Source organism: Chroicocephalus ridibundus, chromosome 5 (assembly GCF_963924245.1).
Source record: "Chroicocephalus ridibundus chromosome 5, bChrRid1.1, whole genome shotgun sequence".
In the NCBI taxonomy this organism is placed as follows: Eukaryota; Metazoa; Chordata; class Aves; order Charadriiformes; family Laridae; genus Chroicocephalus; species Chroicocephalus ridibundus.
The window spans coordinates 76,444,799-76,470,653 of record NC_086288.1 but is presented as its reverse complement, the minus strand read 5'-3'; the positions used below and the strand labels follow the sequence as shown (position 1 = coordinate 76,470,653).

Genomic DNA, 25,855 nt, shown 5'->3' with positions numbered 1-25,855 from the left:
ATCAGCAAAATAAAAGTGGCCTTTTTTTATAAGCACCCAAAATGATTGATTTAAGAAACACACAGATTTTGGAAGCAATTCCTGTCAGTGAGGATTATTCTAAGTAGTGGATTGGGCAATAAAACAATACAACTACTTAATTTTCTGTGTGTAACCTTCTCTTTGATATAGGCAGATACTCAGTTCTGGTATCAGTGATGCCACACTGACAAGTCTGCACAGACGCAGAACTCTGAGCCAAAAGAAATATTAATAATCGCTTCTGCTGTTAGGTCAAGACAATTTATATCCACTAGCTCAGCAGTTTGCTCTTTAACCCTAATGCCTATCAAAATTAAACAATTCTTTACAAGAAGCATGAACTTATTGATTCATCCTTGTTTACAAATAATTTTAAATGAAATAGAAGCAGCTGTTAGAAGCATGGATAGAACACAAGGAGTTTGGGGAAGCATCATTTCTGAATAAGGAAATTATCTGTTGCAGTCCTGTTGCTAGATTATTTGGACATTTCAGTTTTCCCGAAAAAACCTCTTTGATGGCACTGGATCACTAGACATTTTCTTTTGTTGAGCCACATGGAGACTGCTGAATTGAAAATTCATTTTTGGTCATGTTCAGATGACCAGTGTAACCAAGTCACAGATGGAATAAGAGTGATACACAGATTACAAACTGGACCTGCAAACTGTAGTTTCAGCAAGGCTCAAAGTATTTTTAAATCCAAGTTCTAAAGCTGCAACTACTGCATGTTATAAGTTGTGGAAGTTTGCCAAATACTCATGTAGGTTAGTACTTTGTTAAATATGTCCAAATGCTGTATGATTAAAGTTTAAAATCTTCAAAGAAAAGAATAAACATTACGCAATCATTTCAAGCTCCCCTCCTTTGACCTTAATATGTACTTCAAAAGCTAAGCAGATGCTTAGTAGGAAATAAATCCCCAACTCAACAGATGTACCAACAGTGATATGGCAAGATGCACCTTCCATAGCTTTTGGCAACCATTCCCTTTTATTATTCCTCTGCTCACAAGTACTTTTCAAGTCAAAGAGAGGCCTAAGCAAGTTAATAGGCCCTTAATATGTACTCTGCTGCCTGAATTGATTGCTGTTTATAAGGTAATCTTTGGGACCGCATGTGGCTCAGCCTCAGTTCATCTCCTACAGAGACACAGCCCGCAGGCAGCTCTGTATTCATCAGACCAAGTTGTAGCCCAATCAACACCTTTCACAACAAAACAATCCTTTACTTTCAGCATCCGTACAGAAAAGGAGGGGAGCCCCAGGTTCCTTTACTTTCAGCATCCGTACAGAAAAGGAGGGGAGCCCCAGGTTCTGCATGGGATCTCTATTTGGCAGCTAAGGTGATGTTTTACTCAGCAGGATACCTAAGAAAACTTTGGAAGATCCCCCTGCCAACAGCAAAGCACAAGATGAAAATGTTTGTCTAAAACTAATTCAACTTCTTCCAAAGACACATTCTAAAAGCTAGATTATCAACCTAATAGCACTTTGTGAGTTACCACCATCACAAATGCAAATTACATAGTTTCCTTCTAGCCTAAGAAAGAAAGGTAATCAGCTAGCTCCAGGCTGCTCAGGACCTTGCTCCAAACCCAGGCCTCCTTAACTTTTGCCAAACTGGAACTCAACATTAGCTCTAAATGCCAGGCTTAGCTCTAGCACCTTTGATGCACCTGAAAAGAAGTGTGAGTACAACAGCATCATCACACAGGTTAACCCAGGGGCACCATCAATTCCAGACCTCAGCCAAAACGTAATCACACCCCAAGTACAGCAGTGCAAAGCTGCAAACTGTGGTCAAGAACAGTTGGTCCCTGACAGGTTAACCAGGTAACCTCTTCTGAACTTGAGCAATTACATGCACATGACTAAATTCAGTCAGGCAACCAGGCTATTGGCACTGGCAATAAAACAAAATAATGCACCCCCAAAAATTATTTATCTCCTAGGAAAAAGCTTTCTGGATTGGTGTTTTGGACAACAGCAAATTGAGAACTTGTCCTCAGTTGGACTGATAGCAGGTCTCTGGCTCTTACCTTTATCTCTTTAAACAGAAATAAGTTGTGCTAAACTGGGTCTATACTACTTCAACAAAAGTTTTTAAATTTCTCCTAATACGAGAGGGGATCTAAAGATTCTTAGTAAGCTCCTGTTACAGTTACTTGTACTGCCTCACGAAAGAGAATCTATGTGCCAAATGCCTCATTTTTAAAACCATGACAAATTGGTGGAAAATACATTTTAGTTGCATGAAATTTTAAGCAAATGTTTTCTAAACTCAAATTATTACTCAATTTAGGCACAGTTGTTTTTTTAACATAACTAATTTTTTCTTGCACAATGGTCCGAGTTTGGCTTAATGCTGAAGAAAAATGCCTTAAGAACAGAATGAAACCACACAGATCTTCCTCTGTGTCAACTCTGTTCTTATTTTCAATATCATACCAAACATACTCAAACTCACAGGCTATCATTAACTACAAAGCAGAAAATAAGACAATACCCCATTTTAAAAATAGTCCACATAACAAGGTTTTAAAATATCTGTAATCAACAACCATAAATATGCCTGCTCAATTTGTGTCCCACACAGATACAATTCTGTCCCTTGTCTTGCAGACCAAGCTAGGATTTCAGCTCTGCTCCATGTATTGCATGCTTGACTATCACTGAAAATTCTGGTAGGGAAGAAAAGTCATCAATAGGTGGGATAAATGCTTTAAAAAACAGGTTATTGCCTTTGGGTGGGCGTGGTACTGTAAGTGGCTTCATTATTTATTGTCACAAAACCTTTCTTCTGGTGGGCTCTGGAGAAGTGTGATAAGGTCTCTTCTGCAAAGGATTCACAAGACTGCTGGTGGGAGAGTTGAACTGGGTAGATCTTGTCTCCCAGTCACATCCATTCAGGTTGTTCTCATGCTGCTCGTCTTCCTCAACTCATTACAGAAGAAGGGAATGCCCAGGCACAGCACAGAATAAATAGGTCACCAGAAAAAACACTGAATATATATCAGCATTAAAATACCTTTCCAGAGCAGCTAACCACCAAATTTATCTTCACTTAGCCCAGCCCCCCCGCTTTTTTTTTTTTTTTAAATAATATTGTGTTATTTTTACTAAACTCTCTTCACAGAGAAAGCTAAGGGAATGACTATTTCTGCATCTCTGGCCTAAACTACTTCCTGTTTCCAGAATAAGAACAGATGTATTTTTTATTATTTAGCAGAGACAAACTAATATTTCTTGAACAGACATGTTCCCAACATTTCCAAAAAATTACCACAAAAACCAACCAACATACACTTTTACCCTGATACGCACAAAAAAAAGCCTCATACTCAGAAAGTGTTACTTGAATTCCTTTAAGAGCTTTAATTATATACTATTCAAATTATATACTATTCAAACAAATAGATGTTTGCCCTTGTATTATTTTCCAAAGAAATAATGAGTTTAACAGTTTGTGCTTGAGTTCCAGGTTCTGACCTGGAATTCTGTTCCAGATGTCAGTGTGGCAAGTGACCGAGCAATTCCAGAATCCAGGAATAAACTGCCGAAGTCCTTTGATTAAGAAAAAACTCCTCTCTGCTGACTAGAATTTCATTGAAATCTCCAGCACACATATTAGAATCAGGTTTTAGCCCTCTCAACTGCTAACTGAAGTGCTGATGCAGCCCCTTATTTAAAAGATTAACCTTCCAAATTAACATTCACAGGCTTAAGAACTTAACTCTAACTTGGAGTTTATAGAACTTAGTAAACATTCTACAAGGGGATTTTTGTTTTGGTTGGCTTTGATTTGGGGCTTGGGTTTGCTGGGTTTTGTTTTGCTTTGTTTTTTTAATTTTATTTTACAAATCATATCAGAATAACCTTAGAAATTGTTACCCTAGCACATTTATACCTCAGCCTCTGAAGAAAATTAGCTGCTATAGCTACATGGGCAAATGAATAACTTCAGTACAATGTAATGTGGCAGTACAGAATCCAGTGTAAGGTGAAAAAAGCTTGTCTGAAAAGCTAGTTAGATACCTGGGAGATTAGTCTGTGCTCTGAGCTTTGCTCATGTCTGTACCCAACTAGCTAGGGTAAAAATTTACTGTGCAAAGAGCTGCAACTGCTTAGTATTCTACAGAAATAGAGCACCTCCTAATCCAGCTCTCTCTTCAAAAGTAGTAGTAGTGTGAAGATCTACTGAACTTTGCAAGAAGAAAATACTATGAGAAGATCATCACAGGAGCGGGGTCTTCTTCCCCTTTACTCCTCATTTTTAACTCACATAAGGAATTTTAATGTCAAAACCTATGTGCCAATGAGACTGTATCTCTGGACAGAAGCTAAGCAGGAAATGTCACTGTCACAACTTCTGTAAACAAGCTTTGACTAAATCTTAGAGCATCTCCTCCTCACAGCCTATCACATCAAACCCACCAGGAATATTCTTTCCTGACTATCAACATCACCTAATTGATGACAATTTTTATTTTAATGTTTAACAGCTTTCTTACAAAAAGATTTGCTCAACATTTTTTTCTGTTAACAGTTTCCAGGGACCTATAACCTATCTGACAGATCTGCAAAGATTCAGAATAAACACAGCGCCCAGTCACCATATGGCTTTGACAGCAACATGTTTGGAACGTGTACAGTAGAAAAATGGAAAGTATTAGGAATTTTTTGGTTTATTTGTTTATATGGTGTATATCCTGGTGTTTACATGGACTTACATAAAAGGGGTAAAAATCTAAAGTATATGGAAGGTGCAACTGAAAGAGTGTGAAGAAAGTCCCATATTTGTAAGGATGCTTAACTACAATTAACCTAAAACCAAATCATACTAGTCTCAGTTTTGATTAAAAATGCCTCCCCTACCTTCAAGTGGTTTATGGCTGTACCAGTACGACAGACAGAAAATGTTCCTAGGCACTGGACCTCGATTCTCTACATTGCTAAAGTGCTTTTGGCCTGTGCCAGCTACTACTCTTCCAAAGAGCACTGGGGCACAGTCAGGTGTGGAAAAGCAGCAGACAGAATTCCCAACAGACACCCTGCCTAAAGGTACAGGAGTTGTTAGGATAGATGCAGGCCAGTTGGCTTCAAGACAGCGCTGCCGGTTTAATAGCTATCCAATAGGCACTTAAGTGTTCTGCTCCACCAATGATCATAGTATTTAATCTTTGCTAACGCCTATCTTCATATTAAAACTCAACAACAGTGAGTAGTGGAATGATTTGAGAAGCTCAAAAGCCAAAGATCACTGAAGAAACAGAACCTAAAGCTACCCCTTATGTATAAATGTAAATCATATCCTGCATTTTAATTAATGCAATTATGAGAACACTACAAAGAAATGTTAACATGCTTATTATGTGTTAGCAATGCTCTGAACCTTTTAAGAGTATAATTCAGTACTTTGCTTCAGGTAGTTAAAATCCTATTCTTTTTCCTTAATGAATTACTGTCTTCCCAGCTGGAAATGGTTCTAGTAATATTAAAAATAGTATCTCATAGCCATTAAGCTTTATTGATGGCATTTTATGCACACAGGGAAAGTACAATAAAATTAATTTTCTTCCACATGCCCCCGTTAACATTTTTTTTTCACTTGTTCCTTTAACATTCTTTACCAAAACAAATCATGTTTTCATCTTTCCTTATCATGGTAGCAAGGCTGCACTTCAAAATTACATGGTTCCAAGGGAAGACTACACAAGAAAGATAAATCCACTAAAGGTTACAAACCAGAACTGACTCAAAAACTCCCCAAATAGATAATAACCAGAGACTGGGAAAGCATTGGAAGGCAGTATCATGCGTCTGCCCTGCTCTTATTCTTCCTTACACTATTAGAGACAGCAACTCAGGCTAGACAGAACTTTGTTCTAATAAAGCGCAGTCATACATCTTTTTAAGTCAGCAAATTAGTTTAATCACCTTAAACTTTGTTGTTATTGTTAGAACTGAATTACTGTTACTTTGTAACACTCATGGTCTAGTAACTTAAACTCAGGTTACTTGAAAGAACAGTAAGATTCCTGGTAACTAATAACTATATTACTGGATTAAACATGAGTAATAATGTTATCATGCACGAAGTTCAGGCTGCCACATCACCCTCAACACCATTCTGGAACTAGGTTATGTACTGGGAAGTATCCTCAATTGCAGAAGTTTAGAAAACGCCTGCTGGTAGCCTTGCACGTTGAACTAGCTGGGAAGTTTGTTAACAGTGTGCTTGTAAAATTCAACATGTTTTATTAAAATACTTCGAACAAACTGACATCAGGGGAAGCCTTACTGCGTAGGGCCTACATGAAACACCCTGCATGTGGGTGTACAGGGGTCACAAATCCAAGCGCTCTAGTACACAACTGGTTAGACACAACCAGACACCAGGGAATTCATGACTCGAAACTTCCTTCGTTTCTGAACATCAGCTTCCAGGATGGGCTCCCATCTTCTATAAACATCGCAATGAGACCTTTCTTAGGCTGAATGACTCAGGGCATCTACAGTCCCAAAATCTGCTGGCTCCCTCAGCTATCTAAATTTTGAGCACTAGAAAGAAAACCAAAACCAAAATAAGACAACCTAGAAACAAGATAAAACCCAACTCTCCGTAATAAACTAGAAGCCCTGGTATCTCAAGGAAAGGAGCGGTCTGCTTGGCAAAAAAATATTTGGAGAAGGCCACATACTGAGCAAAACTAGTAACAGCTCTCATTTTTACAACTGAAAATCGGTGGGGAAACTTGGTTACCATGTGCTGGTGCTCCCATAACAGTCACATCCAGCCCAGTGGGCAACACTGAATGGCCTTGTTCACCTATGCAGCTGGAAGAAGTACCGGGAGTCCTTTCTGTTTTTACATACTAGAGCTTCCATCTTTCATTTCACCTTTGAGGAGTGCAAATACTTAATGGAAATACTGTATTCTTATATTTGACGACCAAGAAGTAAACAGGAAGACATTCTCCTTTTCCCTGCTTGCCTGCTGGGATGGGAACTAGGTTGCCTTGGTCCCAACCTAGCTTCGGCTTTAGGTTCTCCTCCAGCAATTGCTTCTATCATTCCTTAGAGCTTTTCTAAATGGCAGTAGCAGCATGGTATTGACATGATTTATCTCACTTTTATTGCTCAGTGCTAATGGGATTTAGATGGTGCATGTGGGTTTTTTTGTGGCACACTGGGATCTGTATCAACACAATGCTTTCTATTATTAAAACATCCCAATCTGCTCAACTCCTTATCAAATTCTTTGGGAAAATACTTTACAGATGCTTTAGTAGTCAATTTTTAGAGCCAGATGATCATCTCAATTTGCAGACTTCAGACTAGCTCACACATAAAAAGCTATCTTAAATTCCAACTTCTGAACACACATACCTAAAGGATAAACAAATTGGTTTGTTGTATAAATTGACTGCACAGAAATCTTGTTTTAACATTTTTGCCCCTTATACTGTTGTAATACACCCATAGTCTCCATTTATTATGTCATTTTAATTTTATCTCTGTGCAGTAACGGTCACAAGGTACTGTTATAGTTCTGAATCATTATATATTGAGTGATGATCTCTGATCTCTTTCCCTTACCCACTTGGCTTCCAGTTAACAATTTATGAGCTGGAGATAGCATGAGGCCAAAACCTCAAAATAACCTTATTAGTACCATTTATTTTCTTTAGTCATACTTTCAATATCTATAACTTACTGGGGAAATGAGTTTCATTACTTTATTACACTTAATGTGAAAAACACTTCCTTTTAGGTTGGTTACCTGTTAACAGTGTGCCCTATTTCTTGCATTGCAAAAACCAAAAAGTGATATGAGGAAGGTGGTACAGAAACTATTCCAATTTTATAGACTTCGGTAATCTTGCTCTCCTTTCCTGAGCACTACTGCCTTTTCAGGGTAAAAGTGCTTACATGAAAGCTAAAAAATATTAGTGAGTTCTCCCCTAATGTACTTTTCTTCTGTGTCTTCAGAGCAATTAGGCAACAAAGTAATCAAAGCAACTCTGAGTTTTGGCATATGGGCCCATTAGGGCTCCCTGTTAAGAAATTTATTTCTAAGGGTTTGGACAGGACTGCAGAAAACAGAACCTATGAAAACCAGCTGAACCTAAAATAAAGGTAAGTCTCAGAAAAAAGTGCTCAGAAGTTAGTGGCAAAGTTATATTAAACTCTCTTGTGAAAATTCCAGAATTACAGGTACAAATATCAAACATTAATACAATTTCCTATCTTTTGAAATGTAAAATTAAAAAGCCTATTAACATGGAAATGAGAACCTGAAAGCCAGCAAATATTCCACACATGGAACTAGCTATTTGATCCTTCCATCATCATCAATCATCTAGTCTTTCTGCAAATGTGATTGTTGTCTTTGATTCCTAAGAAGCAAGGCACAAAAGAATTCCTCTTAGCCACCAAACAGTTAAGCGTTGACTCCAAACAACCTCCTAAATCCAGTTTACCCATCTTGGAACAGAAAGTATAGTATGATGCTTTCCAAGACAGCGGGAAGAGACATGTAGCTCAAGGGTAAAGTCAGGAGTCCTTTAGGAAGCTGAAAGAGTTACCGAGTTGCTTGCCAGATCTCCTCTTTCACAAATTCTTTAGTGTGCTTTCTTGGCTAATTATCAGTCTGCTCCCTGTATCAAGGCCAGTCCATTTTGAAAAACATGACAAATATTCAGACACTGCAGTATAAAGAGTGTCTTCTGTAACAACGCTGATGGCTTCTTAGCAAATATAAAAGATAATAAAAAATGTCAAGACAAGATTTAAGCTACATTGTCAAGCTTGCAGATAGTCCACATTCTTTCCTCAGTTCCTTTATACCAACATTTGAAGGAAAAACACACCCACCAAACACAGATACACACATTCTTCCCCGTGCCAGTGTATTACGGGGAATTTGTTCACTGAGACTAAAAACAAGCAACCCCTCTTCACCCCTTCCCCAAATCCCTCTACTTTCATCCCTGAAGAACTGCAAACACTAGATACCAGATATGAATATAGGCAACGTCTCTCCCCCGCCTTGAAAATACAGAGCCACTGTCCTGGACAAGACTATTAAATAGAAGCTGGTTTTGTCCCAAGTTCAGTCAGCTTTGTAAACCCCACAGATTAAAAGGAACTTACTTAAACTCACATCAATTCTTCAGTAAAGCAAACTAGCTTTGTGCCAGAAGAGTAAAGAGGCAACGCATGCAGACAACTAATTCTGCCACAGTACTCTTGTGACAGAAATACACGTACCTGTCCACATACATACAAATAGGTACACATGTTCACATTGGTGTAAAATAAAAATATTTCTTCACTCTTTCATTCTCATTACTGTTATCTATCACTTGGACAATAAATTGGCAAACTCAGACTCATTCTGTAGGACAACTAGATATTTGTAATTCTAAGATAGTAGAACACACGGTAAGCTTGAAGATACTTATGTCAAAAGAAAGGCATACTGAATAGTATGCACACATACCAAAAACCTAGAAGTGAAACTACTGTCTTGAAAAGTATTCATTTGTCCATTTTCAGAAAATCTGTTAAGATCTTAACTATGTGCTTCGTTAAAAGCAATGCTAAGAGAATCAATGATACATTTCAAGCTCTGGAGTTGGTTCTTTAGCCACAAACTACATAAATTAATAACTGACTCTCACAGAAGAAAAAATATTGCCAGTAACAGTTTGTTCACCTAAACCTTGAAGAGTAAAGTGATTTTGTGAGTCTGTATTACCCACATTCACAATTGTGGGAAACATATAAAACACACAGAATGGCTACTGGATGAATCAGGTATGATTGACATTTTTTATTCACCGTTACAAGGTTTTTTTCCTGTAAGACATCAACCACATATGTCACAATTTGCCTACACATAACTGGTAGCTGAATTTTGCACAAGATTCCTCCTCAATTTACTTTAAGGCACTTAGATAGTAGAACAATACCAATGCTCTATTTTGGTCAGAGACATAAATGAATGGACAGCTACACAGGTGTCCAACCAAAGTGTGAGAAGTCAGCACTAGAATTTTATTGAAACCATAATTTTGTTTCTTCTGAATACATGACACTAGAATAATGCTTACAGTTGCTTGTCAATTTATGCATTATTAATGAAAGAAGTCAACAGTTCAGTCTGCTTCATTTATACAAGTGTTTTTTTAAAGGCTACATCTATGCTTTCTTTGACAGAAGCCTTTCCATGAGAAGGTATTGCTTACTAACTTATAGATGGGCACCTATAACAACTCTAAAAGATAACTACCAAAACTAGCACGTATGGCAATATCACACCCATGCACACCTCCAGTAAACGAACAACAGAGACATTACTTAAGGTTAAAAAGCATGAAAATCCCTGCAGAGAGCAGTTTTCTGCCTTAGCTTCACAGCCCCACTGTCCACAACACAACAGTGTTCAAATGAGGCATACCTTAATTTTATATCAATAGTATTCTTATTTTTGCCAGATGGCAGAGACTTTAAGATCTAAGAATGGCTTTAGGTAGGCTGGATAGAAATGAGGACGACAGAGAAAAATTACTTATCAAATGTATACGTATAATTTAATTAAAGTGGTAGATAGAACTATACACATTATTGGCGACGACTTTTGTCCTAACAAGAACATCTACGTCAACTGTGACACAGCAGCTTCTCTTATCTTTTTGCTGGCAAAAAAAATGTATTTAGAATATAAAAATAGCAGAATGCCACCTTACCTTTTTCTTCATCTATTCGAAAAACTCCTATACCAGATCCATCTCTGATGGAATATCTAACCTCCCCATCTCGTCCTGCGTCTTCATCATAAGCAGATACTGTCATTACTGAGGAGCCAACAGGGGCATCTTCTTTTATAAAGCCTTTATCTGCAAATATAGAGAACCGTGGAGGGTGCAAGTTTTCATTCACATCAACTATTTCAACCTCAACGTAACATGTAGAGGATAGTGAAATGGGTTTTCCTTTGTCCTTGGCCCGCACAGTCAAGTTATAAAGTTGTTTCTTTTCATAATCCAGTCTTTGTACAATACGTATCGCTCCACTTAGTTTGTCAACATCAAAGGTGCCATCTCCACTGTCCAAAAGACTGTAACGCACTTGACTTGACTGGCCTAAATCAGGATCGTAGGCTTCTAGCCATGTAATAATAGTTCCCTCGGGAAGATCTTCTCGAATTTTCACATGATAATTTGAAGGAATAAACTTAGGAGGGTTGTCATTAACATCTTCTACAGACACTTTCAAAATAACTGTTGAAAATAATTGGGGTTCTTCGGTAGCTTGGTCCCTAGCCTCTATTTTCAAGAAATAGACATGCTGTTCTTCACGATCCAGAATGCCTACAACTTTCACAATTCCTGTCACAGCATTAATAGTAAACTTGTCCGTATCTGTAAGAAGAGAATATTTCACTTCTCCATTAGGCCCCAAATCTTTATCAGTAGCTTCAATTTGAATTATTTCACTGTTTGGCTCTTTGTTTTCACTCACTTCAACAAAATAGCTGTCTTGCAGGAACTCTGGTGGGTTGTCATTAGCATCCAAAATTTTTATATCTAAAAGGTGCCAGGCAGACTTCTGTGGTATTCCAAGATCATAGACAGTAATATTTAGAGTATATTTATCTTTTACTTCTCGGTCAAGGGGAGATAAAATTTTCAGCATTCCTCTTTCCATATCAACAATGAAACTACTGTCTTCATTACCTCCGGAGATAACATACACAAGCTTTCCATTGAAGCCAGTATCGAGATCAGTAGCATTCATAAGTAGTATGCTGGAGCCCACAGGTTGGTCTTCTCTTATCTCAATGCTGCTGGGGAGAGTACTTCTGAATTGAGGTGCATGCAAATTCACAGAGTGAGTGTCAAAGAAAACATCCTCAACTTCTCCACGACTGTGCAATTTATTTGCTTGTAAGAGTTTCTCTGCGAGCATTTTGGCAACACCAGTTTCTTCACATTCCAAGTTGACCGGTTTGCGACTAGTAGCTACAGTTATGTTGATATACAATGGTTTTGCAAAGTTTTCTCCATCCGTAGCTGTAATTTTCAAACTGTGAAAAGACATTTTAGCACCTAGGCCGTCTATTAGTGACTGTTTGAGTGAAAGTACTCCAGAATTTGGATTTAGACTAAATAAATCCAGTTCATTTCCAGATTCAATCTGGTATCTCACCAACTGCAGCTCATCAGCATCAATAGCAGATACAGTTGTTATTTGTTCTCCAACACCAAGATCCCTGGGGATTGTTCCCTCACAATTTATTTTCTCAAACAGAGGTATATTGTCATTGAGGTTATTTAAAAGAATAGTAACAGGAACTTCAACTTCTCGACGATATGGTATACCCCAATCAGAAGCTCGAATCCTTAAATTATAAACCCTTGGCATCAATTCATAATCCAAGTCTTCTGAGGTACTAATAATCCCACTGAAATGGTTAATCACAAATGGCAAAGGATTTAGGTTTGCAATGCTATAGGTCACGTAACCATTCTCCCCTTCGTCAGGGTCTTTTGCACTTACTCTCATAACACTCGTACCTATTGGCACGTTCTCATCAAAGGAGGCTTTGTAGGATGTCTGAGTAAATTCGGGAGGATTGCTGTTCATGCCTAGTACCTTAATTAATACTTTTGCAGAAGCTCTTCTGTCACTTGTCACAACTTCAAGTTCAAAATGGGATGCATATTGTGCTTTTATGGGTTCTAAAGTGGTAATAAGACCAGTGTGAGCATTTAAATTGAATTTTACTTTGCCTGGTGTATTTTTAAATACGTATTTTAAATGTGGGTAACTAGGCAGAGCTTTCACCATTATCACAGGTGTGTTTGGAGGGGCAAATTCACTTATTTCAGCTCTATATATCTCTTTCTCAAATCTGACAGGACCAGACTTAAATTGTGGTGATGTCACATGAACAACTTTTACAGAAGAAAACTGTGGGGGATTTCCTTTATCTTTAGCTTGAAGTGTAAGGTTGTATCCGAAAGGGTGGCTCTCCCAGTCGATGTGACCAATGGCTTTTATTCTATATTCTTTACCCCCTGGAACAGACCTCACTGTTTTGAACTGTTGAAGCGGATCACCTGCAACAATATTTAATGATGCTATTTCCCCATTTGAACCCTGATCATTGTCCTCTACAGTTACAACTGCGTAAGTTGGATCTTTGTCCGATTCTGATGGAGTCAACGTAACAGCTGTAATAACGGGGGCGTATTCGTTTGCTTGCTCTACGTGAACAGTTAGTTTTGCCATACTGCTTATACCACTGCTACCATACAGCTTCAGCCCACGGTCCACTGCAAGAATTTCCATCTCATAACGCTTAGTGTCCGAGTAGTCAAGTCTACCAGTTAGAACTACCACGCCACTAGTTGGATGTATAGCAAACACATCCGTTCTTTCTTTAAAGCTATAGTAGAACTCTCCATTTGTTCCTATATCTGCATCTGTTGCACTGACTTTTGCGATGCTCGTCCTTATTGCTGTGTTTTCAGGCAAAGAAACGCTGTAGGATGTTGGAGAAAACAAAGGCCGCAAGTCATTTGTATCCAGTACCTGTATCCTGACCTTCGTGCGCGTTTCAGCATTTGTATTTTTTTCAACTGCTTTAACAGTCAGCATATAATGGTCTTTTACCTCTCTGTTAAGGATAGCTGTGTTTCCTCCCTTGGTCCGTATTCTCAAAAAGCAAAAGTTTCCAAGAACATATTCTTCAGCTTTGAACAAGTTCTCATTGTCACCAGAAATAATTTTGTATCTTAGGTCCCATAATGGATTTGTAATGTAAATGCCCATTTTCACTGGATGCCCAACATAAGTCTTGGCTGCGGAATTCTCATACACAGTGGCATTATACTGTGCTTGTGTAAATTGCATTGGTGTAGCATGATGTGGCCTTTGATTTCCTTCACAGTTTCCAAAATGCTGCACCAGCAGCATCAGCAGCAACAGCATAGTCAAGTATCTTCCCATGGCAGCAATTACAAAGAAACCCTGAAACAAGAGAGAGATGTGTTACGACTTATGACTGTTCAAATATTATTCAAATAACTTTACAGAAAATGTCAACATGATTTACAGTAATAGAAATGCAGATAAATTAAAACTCCTAAAAAATGCCAAGAATTAGCAAGACCGAAAGTCTAGGAATTACTACCATGACACAAGGGGAACACAGAGAGTTAACTTCAAATGAACAAATCCATGAAGCAACAGGTTAGAGGAAATATGCCAGTGCTGTCTGCTGTAAGTAAGCAAACTAGATCTGAACTACTCTGGAGTAGTGAACATTCGCTACAGTCCTCTACTTCATATGTGACATTGCCTTTTGATAGAAAATTTTTCTCCCTCATTTTACTTAGCTTATAAAATGGCTGATGTTCAATGATGTGGAAACAAACTGCAAGAGTTGGCTTGAAATTACCATACATTCTTCAAAGTATCCTATGAGCACCTGTTCCAAGAATTACAAAAATTACAGAGAATTATGTATGTATTGTATTCTCTCCAGCTTCGAGTACCCTTATAAGAGCAGTGGACAGCAGCGCATACCATAAAAAACTTTTATCAAGCATCACTAAGTTGTAAAACCAATAAAGAGTAAGACACATTCCTTTAGTCTACTCTCGAAACAGATCTGAAACAAATTAGTACTGAGAGCTACAAGAACACAAATCTACCAAAATAACTGGAGGAACAATTAAGACATGTTTCTCAAACACACTCCAGACATGACAGGGAAAGAGCCTGGAACAGCAAGACAGACACAGAGATACACCCTCACTGGCTTCCCCTTCTGAAAAAGTCAGTGTATCATTTCCAAGACCCAAATCCAGGCAAGACTGCTGTAGGACGAAAGACAGAAACCTCAGGAACAAGACCTTTGGGACTACCCTCTTATTCCGGGTTTACATCAACAGTCTTTACTTCCCAAAGTCTCACAGGATAACAAATCAAAGCTTCAGAATGCTTCCTCAACAAGCCCAAGCTTTCAACAAAACCCTGGGGGAAAAATTTCTTTCCAGCTAGCAGAAAGCAATCTAGCTTTGACTTGACTGCTTTGATTAAGTAGTACACACTCTTTTCCTTCACCTTTCCCTATTTATCCTAAATATTTTCCCCTTACCTCTCCTTTAGCATCTTCTTCCCTGGCCAGTTTGTTATACAACTCATACTAACTCCTAATCACAGCAATTCCGCACTGTACTCTTCTTTCATTCTTCCTGACCTTCTCTCCCACATTTTAGCCCTGGTTTGCCCCTACTCTGTCTTTGGGTGTCAGCCCCTACTCCTCAGTGCCTATCCTCACGCTAGTTCTGTTCGTCTCAGCTCAAAAAGTATCCCATTATCTTGCCTCCTTCCTCCACTCACATTTTGTCCTACAGCTATTTCTCCCCTAATTCCTACCAGCTCAGGTAGGTACATGAAAGATCGCATTGGCTGAAATTCCATGGACTGCCTCTGCCCACTAGAAAGCATTAGAGCAAAGTAATCTACTTGTGTCAACAGTTCACTCCAAAACCTCAGAAGAAGGTAATTCAGCCACAGCCATTAGTAAGTCAATGATTTTGAGAAGAGAATTTCAGACTCAGGTTCATAAAAACTATAAGAAATATTAGAGGGGAATAATGCAAACTTAGCTAGCACCCTTTTGGAAGGGAAAAAAAAAAAAAAAGAGCATGTCTGTCTTCCAAATCTAGCAATTAAGTTACATGATTAAAGCTATAACCATAGCAAACAATAAAAAGTGACTGAGCAAACAATAAGAAGTGTAGGAGCTTTTAAAAGTAAGTCACTAGCTGGAACCACTACTAACAAGGTCTTAAAGCTGGATGAAGGAAAAGTTGGGAGGGCAAATGAGTGGTTGGAACAGCCACCATTTCAGTGAGTTAACAATATTATTCGTCCCCTATCTACTCTTTTTCCCAAGCTGTGATTTCTCCTGGGAATAAGCAGACACTTGGGTCTCCAGGGCTTCATCCCCCTAACATACTGCCAAGTAAACAATTTAATCCCTCCCCCAAAAGAACAACAAAAAAACCCCAAACAAAACAACCAAAACCCTGAAATAAATAACTGATATCAATACATCCAAAATTCTGAGCAAATTAAGACACCATTAGACTGTCCTAAAAAACATGTTTAGGAATTGATACATCATTTTTAAGCAATCAACAGAAACAGGTTCTTTTATTCCATCTTGCTGGAATTTTGGAAGCAGTCTACTGTCAAAAACTGCTTGATGATCAGTTCCTATGCTGATCTGGTCAGATCTTCCCCTCTTTTCTTCCTCAGTTACACTAGGATTTTATTTTTCTTTTTTTAAATTCATGCTGAAGCCCAAAACCCAGCTTGACTTCTGATGCTATGGCATCCTGTAACTCACTGTCCACGCTTACGTTTGGCAATAAGCTGTCTGAAGTGGTATATTTATTAGGTAAAACACTGTACCTGCCTGTATCTTTTATCATTTGCCCCTCACATCTCAGGCGCATTAGACCCAACGCGCACCACACTGATGCATTAGACTGCATTAAGCTATCCAAACTCCTCATTAAAATTCAAAGTCACATACGTGTGTTTTACTATTACCATAAATATTTTTCTGTGCCATAATACCTTAAGCACTTTTTGCTGCTTTTCTGTAATAACTTCTGGTGAATACTGCTCAGAACTGGCAACAGGCAGTCTGTTACACATGATGACACAACTATCAGTAAAAGAACCCATTTCTTAGCAGCAACTTCTAAGGCTTGCTGAGTCAGCACCTAGAGCTTAGGAACATCTCTCAGCTGAACAGTTAACCACCTTAGATAAAAACAAGTTAGTAATTTCTGTTACGTGACACTTTTTCCATCTTGTCATAATTTACAGAGCTACTGGAAACTAAAAAATGTTGATCCAGGATTATCCAAAAAATCAACAGAATATAATCTTGATAAATATCTAAGGTATTAAACAATGCCAGTTGTAAAGACAGTTAACTACTAAGGGAAAGTATTAAAGTGTTAAGATGAAGTGATAATGTGTTAGATATAAACTCGGATGGCTCATTACAGTGAGCCAGAATGACTGAATTTCAGAAACATTTTAGCCAAAGGCTACGCTTTGAACTCCTAAATTTTTTATTATTTTTGGAATATGACCAGTTTAGGATTTTCTGCATCCATTTTCAACACATAAGGCAACCGTTTGCTTAACAAAACATCATAGCCCTCGGTTTATAAGAAGCACGCACCGTATTTATTCTGAAAAGCTACTTTCAAACAAACTTTGATTTCCTATTTGGAAATTATTATTTGGATAATTTTTATTTATAAGCACATCCAGGTCATTTTTATTTATATGCATACTCAGCACCGAGATACATAAGTCAGTTTTAGTACTTAGTTACAATGTTAACAAAATTATTAATGCATCAACACTGTTAACATAATTTGTATATGGAAAAAATACTAACACAACTTAGAAATATGAACTATCTTCACAATAAAGGTATAACAACAAGCAAAACTTTGGGGCTAGCAGACCTCAAAGTGATAACTTACAAATGAAGATGATTTGGATAAGATAGCAGTCATATAAAAGACTGTTTCTCTTGGCAGTATGTTTACATTATACAGACTTCAAAGTTTATAGTTTGAGACTTGAAAGTTTTAAGCATGAAAATACAGAATTTAATAAATGGCAATCTCAACACCAAGGAAGCCAACAAAAAAAAACCCAAACAAACAAACAAAAAAAAAAACACACAGAAAAACCAGGCAAATCAAGCTTATCTTCTAAATAATGTACCGATGGTGACCACACATTGAGAGATTTACTCCCACAGTAATCAAATAAAAGTCACAGGTAGAAAAAGAATCTAAATCAGGCCACACAGCCTGAGTCATGAGTCTTAGTCCCATTGCTATCCCTTTTCTACATGCAAGATCTACCAGTTAAGTCCAGAAGGACCTACTGTAAGACTAATCTACACATTTACATCAGCAGAGGGAGAGTCTGTGAGGATGGCCTGTTACACTGCTCTAGGGACACATCAAAGAGCATTTTGGGGACTAAAAGAGGTTCTTTAGTGCTGTTTCTACAATGCTTGTCTACTGAAATCTTTCACTAACTTTTAGCAAATGTAGCGGGGGTTTCCCTCCATATGTGCACCAGCTTCTTTGATTCACAAAGTTAAGTTATGTCCCCACCAATCAAAACATCACCTATACTTTAAAGGTCAGTTTTGATCAGCACACATTAACTGATGCCATTGACAAAAATGCACTGTGAAAAGTTATTACAGCAGTAACTAAACAGTCACGACAGGGTTCCTATTGTAGAAGTCTACGACAGATCGTGTGGCTTTGTGGGCTGTACTAACTGTTGTTACACCTACTCTTTCAATTGCTTAAAAGTAATTATTTATGTAGTCTGGAAAAAAAAATAAAATCAGCTTTAGCTCTTTCAACATCTTTCACTTTCCAATCAAAAAGCTTAACAGCGTCTTTTGCTCTTCTGGGAGGGAGGGTGCCCGTCTGTTTTGGTATTCAGAAAATTAACACATGATGAAAGCATATGGTAACGTTACTTTAGTAAAGCTGGTAAATTATTCAAAAAATGTACATCGTTGCAGAGATTAACATAACAGTTTAAACTTGTGACTAAAGTCCAGTAAATTTGATGCTTGTATTCTCCACATTATGAGTTAATCCCATGAGATAATTTTGATTTATGCTTTCAAGATCTTTGCTGTTGAAAGGAAAATGCAGCAGCTTTATTCAAACCGCATGCTAAAAATTGAAACAGCCAGAGTGAAACAAAGTTTCACACAGAGAATTTTCACTATTTATCTGTAGGGCAGGTACTTACTATAGTGTATCTAATAGTAAACTCACCAGTTGTGCAAGGAAAAGCAGACCTCCAATCTCTCTGAATGAAAGAGTTTGATTGAAATTTAACATGGCACCTTAAAGTTTGTAATGACAAATTAGTTTTACTGAGCTTGAACTCAGTTTTAAACTTAAAAAAAAGTTAAAATAAAAGATGTAAAACTTTAAGGGTTTAAAGGGACTTTAGTTTGCTTACTTGCACTGGTAACTTAGCCACATAAAGTTCTTTCACATGCTAAGTTACAAAAAACAGGACACTATCCCAATACTGGGACTACTACTAAAGTTCACCTTCCAGTCTCCTAAAAGTGAGATTTTTAGGATTTCCCAGAGAACAACAACAACAACAACAACAAACTTAAAAATGAAATAGCTTTCAGCGTTAAAATAAGGTATTTTACTCACTAAATAGCTGAATATTTCCACATAGTTATACAAGTCAATAGGAAATACACATCTATTGCACAGCATTCTTTTCTTTTACAGGAAGACAGCAGAGATGGGAAAAGAATACAGGTAATATTTCCCATGCAGCTGCCTAGGAACAACTTGCAGGCAAGTAGTTTTAAACCGTAGGAAAACCTGCTGTTAGAAGGTTTTAATTTGTTAATGCGTTTGCAAAAAAAAAGTTTATGGAGGGATGGGGGGGGGGGGGGAGTAGTATCAGCGGTAAGGCACACCGTCACTTACTGACACCAAGAGATTAAAAAGCGCACCTTCCGAACAAAGCTTTGGTTTGTTTCCACTGCCGTAAAGAAGGAAGGAAAAAAGCCGCAGCAGCCGGGCTGATGCGCTCGGCCGGGCTCTCCCGGAGACCCGCGTCCTTGCCGGCTCTTTTCGGAGGAATCCGGACGGGAACGCAAGGAGGGACGCGGCGAACAAAGGAAGAAAGTCACCCCGAGGTACTTTGCCGGCCGCCAATCGCCCCTGCCGGCTTCCCGGGGAATTAAGTTTGCCGCGGCCCATCCCACGAAGACACCTTGCCTCCGGGGCGAAATATCACCGCCACCCCCTTTTCTCCCGGACGGAACTTGGGAGCAACCTGCCGGCTGAGCTCCGGCCGCCTCTCAGGGGAGCCGGGGAAGGGGTCGGAGGGGAAGAACCAGGGCCCGCCGCAGCCGGCGGCCACCCCGGCCCGCGGCGGAGGGGTCCGGCTCCGCTCCGCAGCCCCTTCCCACCGGCCCCAGCAACACGAGGCGGCCTCTCCTCAGCGCCCCAACTTCCCAAAGCGGGGGCCGGGGGCGCCCCCACCGACACCGAAACTTCTCCCAACTCGCCGCCCCACTACCTCACCTCTCGCTGCCGGCGGGGCCGGGGCCAGCCCCGCTCGCCGCCCGCCGCGCCGCTCCCCCTTCTCCTCACGGGCCGCCACCGCGCCTCGCCGCTGCCCCTCCGCCCCCTCAGGGCCGCCGCGCAACCCCCACTCCTCCCCCCCCAGCCCCCAGCCGTATTCCTCCGCGGCGCTGGACGGCCGCCCCTCCGGAACTCGTTTCTGCGGCGCTCCGCGGGCGCGGTAGAGGGAGCGGCGGCCTCCGCGCCCCGACCCGCCTCCCTGCGGCACAAGCTGTTCCTCCCCGGTGGCCCAGGGCTCGCTGGGAGCGGGGTCGGGTCCGACCGCCGCAGCGCTCGCCACGCTCCAGCCCGGCCGGGGGGGGATGTCGGTGGCGGGAGGGCGACGTCCTCCCTCCGAGAGTCTGCTCGGAAACTTCCCAAAGCGGGGAATATCTTACGGGGGATGGCGAGGGAGGCCGTCAGACCGCGGGGGAACGGGCGGTCCGCGGATGGCGGGGCTCTGCCGTCCGAGCAGCGGCGGGGACACGGGGCGAGCCCCGCGCTCGCCACTGGCGCCTCCCGGGCTCGGTGGAGCTGGGCGAGCCGGCGCTTAACGGCCGTGCCGGAGGGAGGTCCCTTCCTCAGCAGAAGCCAAAACCGACTGGAGGCTACCGCGGCTCCCGGCCGCTGTTTTAAGGAGCGGAGCCAGGGCACGGTGCCGGGGAAAGCAGCGGGGGCCGGGGAGAAGCGGGGGAGGGGTGTACGGGCTACCTCGGTAAAGGTAGGGGCTACCTCGGGAGGCGCCCCGCCGGAGTCGCGCTGGAGGGATGGATGGATGCCTATCAGCCAGCCCAACGTTAAAGATTAAATACTCCGAAAGAGCCCTGGGAGGGTTCCCCGCCTCATTAATAAGTCATCGCTCCTAATCACGATCAAATGTTTTGCCGGGGGAAGCCCGGCCCAGCGGGCTCACGGCGAAGCCGGGCTACGGGCGGGAGAAGCCGGCGGGGGCACATTAGCCCCGCCACGTCTTTTATTAGCCACATAAATACGTAAAGCCGGGGGAGGAGGGGCGGCTTCTGTAACCGAAGCCCGGTGCTGCAGATCAGAAGAAGTCCGACCCCTGCAGAAAGCGACGGCTTTCGGGTTCATCACTCCCCCCGGCTCTAGTCCGGCCACCGGCCCCGGTAGCGGCGGGGCCGCAGTTCGGCGGCGGGCGGGCAGGGGGCGCCGCGCCACAGCGGACGGGCGAGCGCGGCGGGCACGGCGGCGACCAGGCTGGGCCAGCGGAGCGGGGCAGAGCCGGTAGTCCGCGGCGCCGAGCCCGGCTCCGGCTGCGGAGGTGGGGAGAGTAGGGGTCGGGAAACCGCGTCTCTCCATGGAGCCGGGGGTGCCCTCAGCCCCAGGTAGGCATAGCTTCGGATAAAGTCGATGTGCATGGGTATGTATTGATATATACAGAAACATACATATACTACACAGTTATAAACTACGGGCTGAAGCGAAAACCTGAGTATTTCCACTAACGCACCAAAAATCCCACGGGAATCACCTCTTTAAGCACCCCGCTGATAATAAACTCATTAAACAAAGAACTCACCAGACCGGCTGGACTCGGCGCTCTTCTCCCAAAGTCCGCTTCCAGCTCAGTTCATCTCCGTTCCCCCGGTTGTTTTTCCTCCTTTCCAGAAGAACCCAGGGATGCCCCGGTGGCCGCGCACCTCTAGAGCTCGACCTCCGCCGCGGCCCCGGCGCTCAGCGCGGCTCCGGCGCGCAGCGAGCGCGGAGCCCGTCCCCATCGCCACAGCGCGGCATGTCGGCTCCCACCCATCCGCCGCTTCCCACTGGAACGAGGGTGGGAAGGAAAAATAGAGGGGGAGACGAAAAATAATAAAAAAAAAGAAAAAAAAAAGGGGAAAAAAAAGGAAAAAGGAAAAAAAAGAAGAAAAGGAGAAAAAAAAATAAAAGAAGACGAAAGGGAGAAATCCAACTTTCTTAAGACATGTCCAGGCAAAGAACGGGCAGAGTTGAGGAGTTGCAGCCGCGGAGAGAGTGAGTGGGGAAGCTGCGCCGGATCGCGATTCCCTCCCTCCTTCCCTCCTTCCCCCCGCCTCCCTCCCTCCCTCCTTTCCTCCCTCCCTCTCCCTCTGCCTTCTTTCGCACTCCGTCCGTCCCCCCTCGGGCCCCGCTCCCGGCAGCTCCCCCCTCCCTCCCCTCACCGCTGCGGCGGTGGCGGCGGCAGCAGCAGCAGCGCGCACCGCTCCGCGCCGCCGCGGATCCGCGCGGGGCCGCTGCCGCGCACCTGGGGCGGCCCGCAGGTGCGGAGAGGCGGACTGAACCATCCCCCCCCCGCCGCCGCCCGCCACCCGGGACCCCGCCGGGACTCGGCGCCCGTGAGGGGGTCCGCCGGCCCAGCGCCGCTCGGCTCGGCGGGACGCGGCTTCCCCCCGCTGCTCCGGCTCGGCGTCTGGAACCACCGGGGGACTGCGGGGGGGCTGAGCTGAGCTCTCTTCTCTTCTCTTCTCTTCTCTTCTCTTCTCTTCTCTTCTCTTCTCTTCTCTTCTCTTCTCTTCTCTTCTCTTCTCTTCTCTTCTCTTCTCTTCTCTTCTCTTCTCTTTTCCTTCTTTTTTCTTTCAATTTTTCCCTTTTTTCTTTTTTCCTCTTTCCTCTTTTTTCTTTTTTCCTCTTTCCTCTTTTTTCTTTCCTCTTTTTTCTTTTTTTCCTGTTTTTTCTTTTTTCTTTTTTCCTCTTTCCTCTTTTTTCTTTCCTCTTTTTTTTTGTTTTTCTTTTTTTTCTCTTTTCCTGTCTCTTTTTCTCTTTTGCTTTTTTTCTTTTTTGTGTGTGTTTTTTTTTGAGTTTTTTCTTTTTTTTTTTTTACTTTTTCTGCTTCATCATCTTTTTTTTCTTTCTCTCCTTATTTTTCTTCTTTCTTCCTTCCTTTTTTCTTTTTTTCAGAGGAGCTGTATTTTTCAAGGCATACCAAAAGGTTTCCACCCCCCCCCCCCCCAAAAAAAAAAAGGCAAAACGGCAGCTCCTCAAAAATAATAAAGCATAACCAAGCAAGGCATATTTATACTGTGGTTCTCCCTCATTCAAAGTAATCTCCAAACAATTACTTTTCCTTGACGAACTCCAGGAGAGGTGGCACCGCTAAGTGGCAGGGACCAGATGAAAGCAAGGGCCTCAGTGGTTCCTGAATGCTGGGGTTTATAAAATTTGGGGGAAAATACAGAAACTGCTTTAAAAGTTATTTACTTGAGAGAGATAGTGTAACACTACATTTGTAAAGCAGTCTGACATTCTCAGAAGGTAAAATATTCTTTTATGACACCATTTATCCCTAAGAACCTTAAAGTCGTGGCCTTCCTCCAAAAGTGAAATTGACTTCTGAAGACATTGGATCATTATTTCCTATAAGATACACCACTAAAATCTATCCGCCAAGTGAGCGTGCAGTACATTCTGTGTTAGGAAGAGCAGATACAAACTGCAGTATATAAATACTAAGTGCATTTCCAAATACTGCATACAAGCCAAATCCGCCTGGGAATGATCACTTTGAATGAACCTGTCTGGAAAGTTTAATGTCAAAATTCTCTGGCCTTGTAGATTTCCACAACAGACACAGCTGATTGATTTACTTAGCATCTCAGAGTCACTTTTTGAAGCCCCTAGATGGAATTATACCAAGTCCTTATCCAAGTGACACCGGGGCCAAATGATCTTTCCTTCTGTAAAAACTGCTTCAAAGTGATCTTCATAAAGTAAACTGCATTGAAAACAGCATTCCAGAAAAGAGCTAAAAGGGGAACACTTTAGAGGCGTTATAGTAAAGGGCTAGAAACAAATGCAAACCATACTTCTACTCAGTATATTTGCAAATATGTTATAATTTTGGAGTATAAAATTTGCTGTCTTTCAGACCCATGGCCGTATTGTGGTTGATTGTGTTAAGTGAAAGGCCAGAGCAGCAGACTGTTTAAATATTTGTCTAAACTTTAATTCTCAGTGCCTGGGGAAGTGCGGTGGTGGTTAATTGCACTAACCTCCTATAAGAGGGACAGGAGCATCTCTCAAAAGTAGCTGGTAAAGATAAAAAACCTCAGGGGTTTCTGGTTCGGATTTTCTGCTATACACATGCTATGCTGACAGTAAGTACTTTAGATGAAGAATAAAGGGATACGCCGTCACTCTCCAACGGTGGGTAATGGTGCTTAGCGCTTCAGATAAAGTGTTGGAGCCAAGATGTCCAGGCAAGTGTATTCATAAGTCTTCTTGATATGTATAATTTTACCTTCTAAACCAGGTTTCTAACATCATGAATAATATTGACAAAGTCATTCTGATAGTTACTGAATATTCCAATTTTTATTTAATGTTTTCTCTGCCCTTTGATTTTTGGTCTCTGAAACAGTGTCAATAAAGCTGTTATAATCATTGCTGACTGTCACATTTAAAGATTAATCTTCCCAGGGTATCTTTTTGATATGTTATCCTAAAGAAAATTAATATATTCTGTTACATACTGCTAACCTATAGGAAAGGTACAAAAGAGAATACTTGAAATCGTGCTTCAGTGCCTAGGGCACCACGCGCTTCTCTCAAAATCTTCCAGTCTTATAACCATTGTAGCAAAGTATGTTTGATGCCCCCTGTCATCTATTAACATAACCTTGTCCTTATGAAAGTACCTAAGCTGAAACAAGTTTTAGCTCAGCCGTCAATAAAAAAAAATAGCTCTCTGGATTAGACAGCTTTCTTTTAAGAGAAACATTGACCCTTCAACTTTGGAATTATTTCCCAAAACCTGAAATAGAAATATAGTATCGGACTACCAGCAAGCAGTTATGTAGAGAATTCTTGTCATAAAATAGGGCAATCAGAAATTATATTCCCAGATAATGATCATCATCATCATCATCATCATCGCCCTGTAAGGCATTGTGGCTCTAACACTCTTCTCACTAATCTACCTCAAAACTTAACCTCATAGATCCCAACTCCTTTTTGCTATATATTTAACAAACAGGAGCGGATTCATCAACTGGGGAAGTCAATAGATCGGAAGTAAATACGGGTCAAGTGTCCTCCAGAGAAATTTTCCAGCTAGCAGCCCCAGGTGTGCACATGGGGAATGATATCTCAAGTACTTTGGGCTGATCTCTAGGCTCCCATTTTTTTGGAAAAGAGAAGAGAGTTTCAAATTGTAGGGACTTCAGCTGCATAAAGCTTTCAAGATCGAAATCGGCGCTTTGATTTGCACCGGCTCAGAGATGGCAAAGGCGAGGATAATTATGGCTTGGTCTCTATGGCGGTGAAACAGTTGCAATTGCTACATCAAGTGCAGTTTCAAAAAAAGCACTTTTGAACACAATAGCAGCCTGTGACTCGGGGGCAATCAAGGGCCCATAAACATTGAGCCTCTGTGGCAGAGGGCAAATACATCTTCTCAGTAATGGGGTCAGGCACAGTTTCAAGCAAGTTCTCCGTCAGCTAAATATGAACTGATCTGACATTGGTTTCGCGGTAAGAATAAAATTCTCTACAGTACAAAGAGGTAGCACAAAACCTGTACCCTCTCTGAATCGTGTTTACGGAGAGAGAAGGAGGGTGATTAGTAGAACCTCTGCTCTG

The 25,855-nt window shown here is 41.4% G+C and overlaps 1 protein-coding gene across 7 annotated transcripts in view; it reads right to left on the bottom strand.

The window, feature by feature from the left end:
- The window catches only part of FAT1 (FAT atypical cadherin 1), a 112,650-nt gene extending 90,548 nt beyond the window's left edge, over window positions 1-22,102 (bottom strand). For 5 of the 7 annotated variants that reach the window (XM_063335066.1, XM_063335068.1, XM_063335070.1 and 2 more), the window contains exons 1-2: window positions 21,822-22,098; window positions 10,778-14,066 (exon numbers count right to left, since the gene is read on the bottom strand). In XM_063335066.1, the coding sequence (XP_063191136.1) occupies window positions 10,778-14,045 (3,268 nt within the window). In that variant the 5' untranslated portion in view covers window positions 14,046-14,066; window positions 21,822-22,098. Of the gene's footprint in view, window positions 1-10,777; window positions 14,067-20,242; window positions 20,368-21,821 lie in introns of those variants that run through there. The other 2 variants (XR_010071108.1, XM_063335067.1) reach the window with 2 other exon arrangements.
- Between the last annotated feature and the right edge of the window lie 3,753 nt (window positions 22,103-25,855).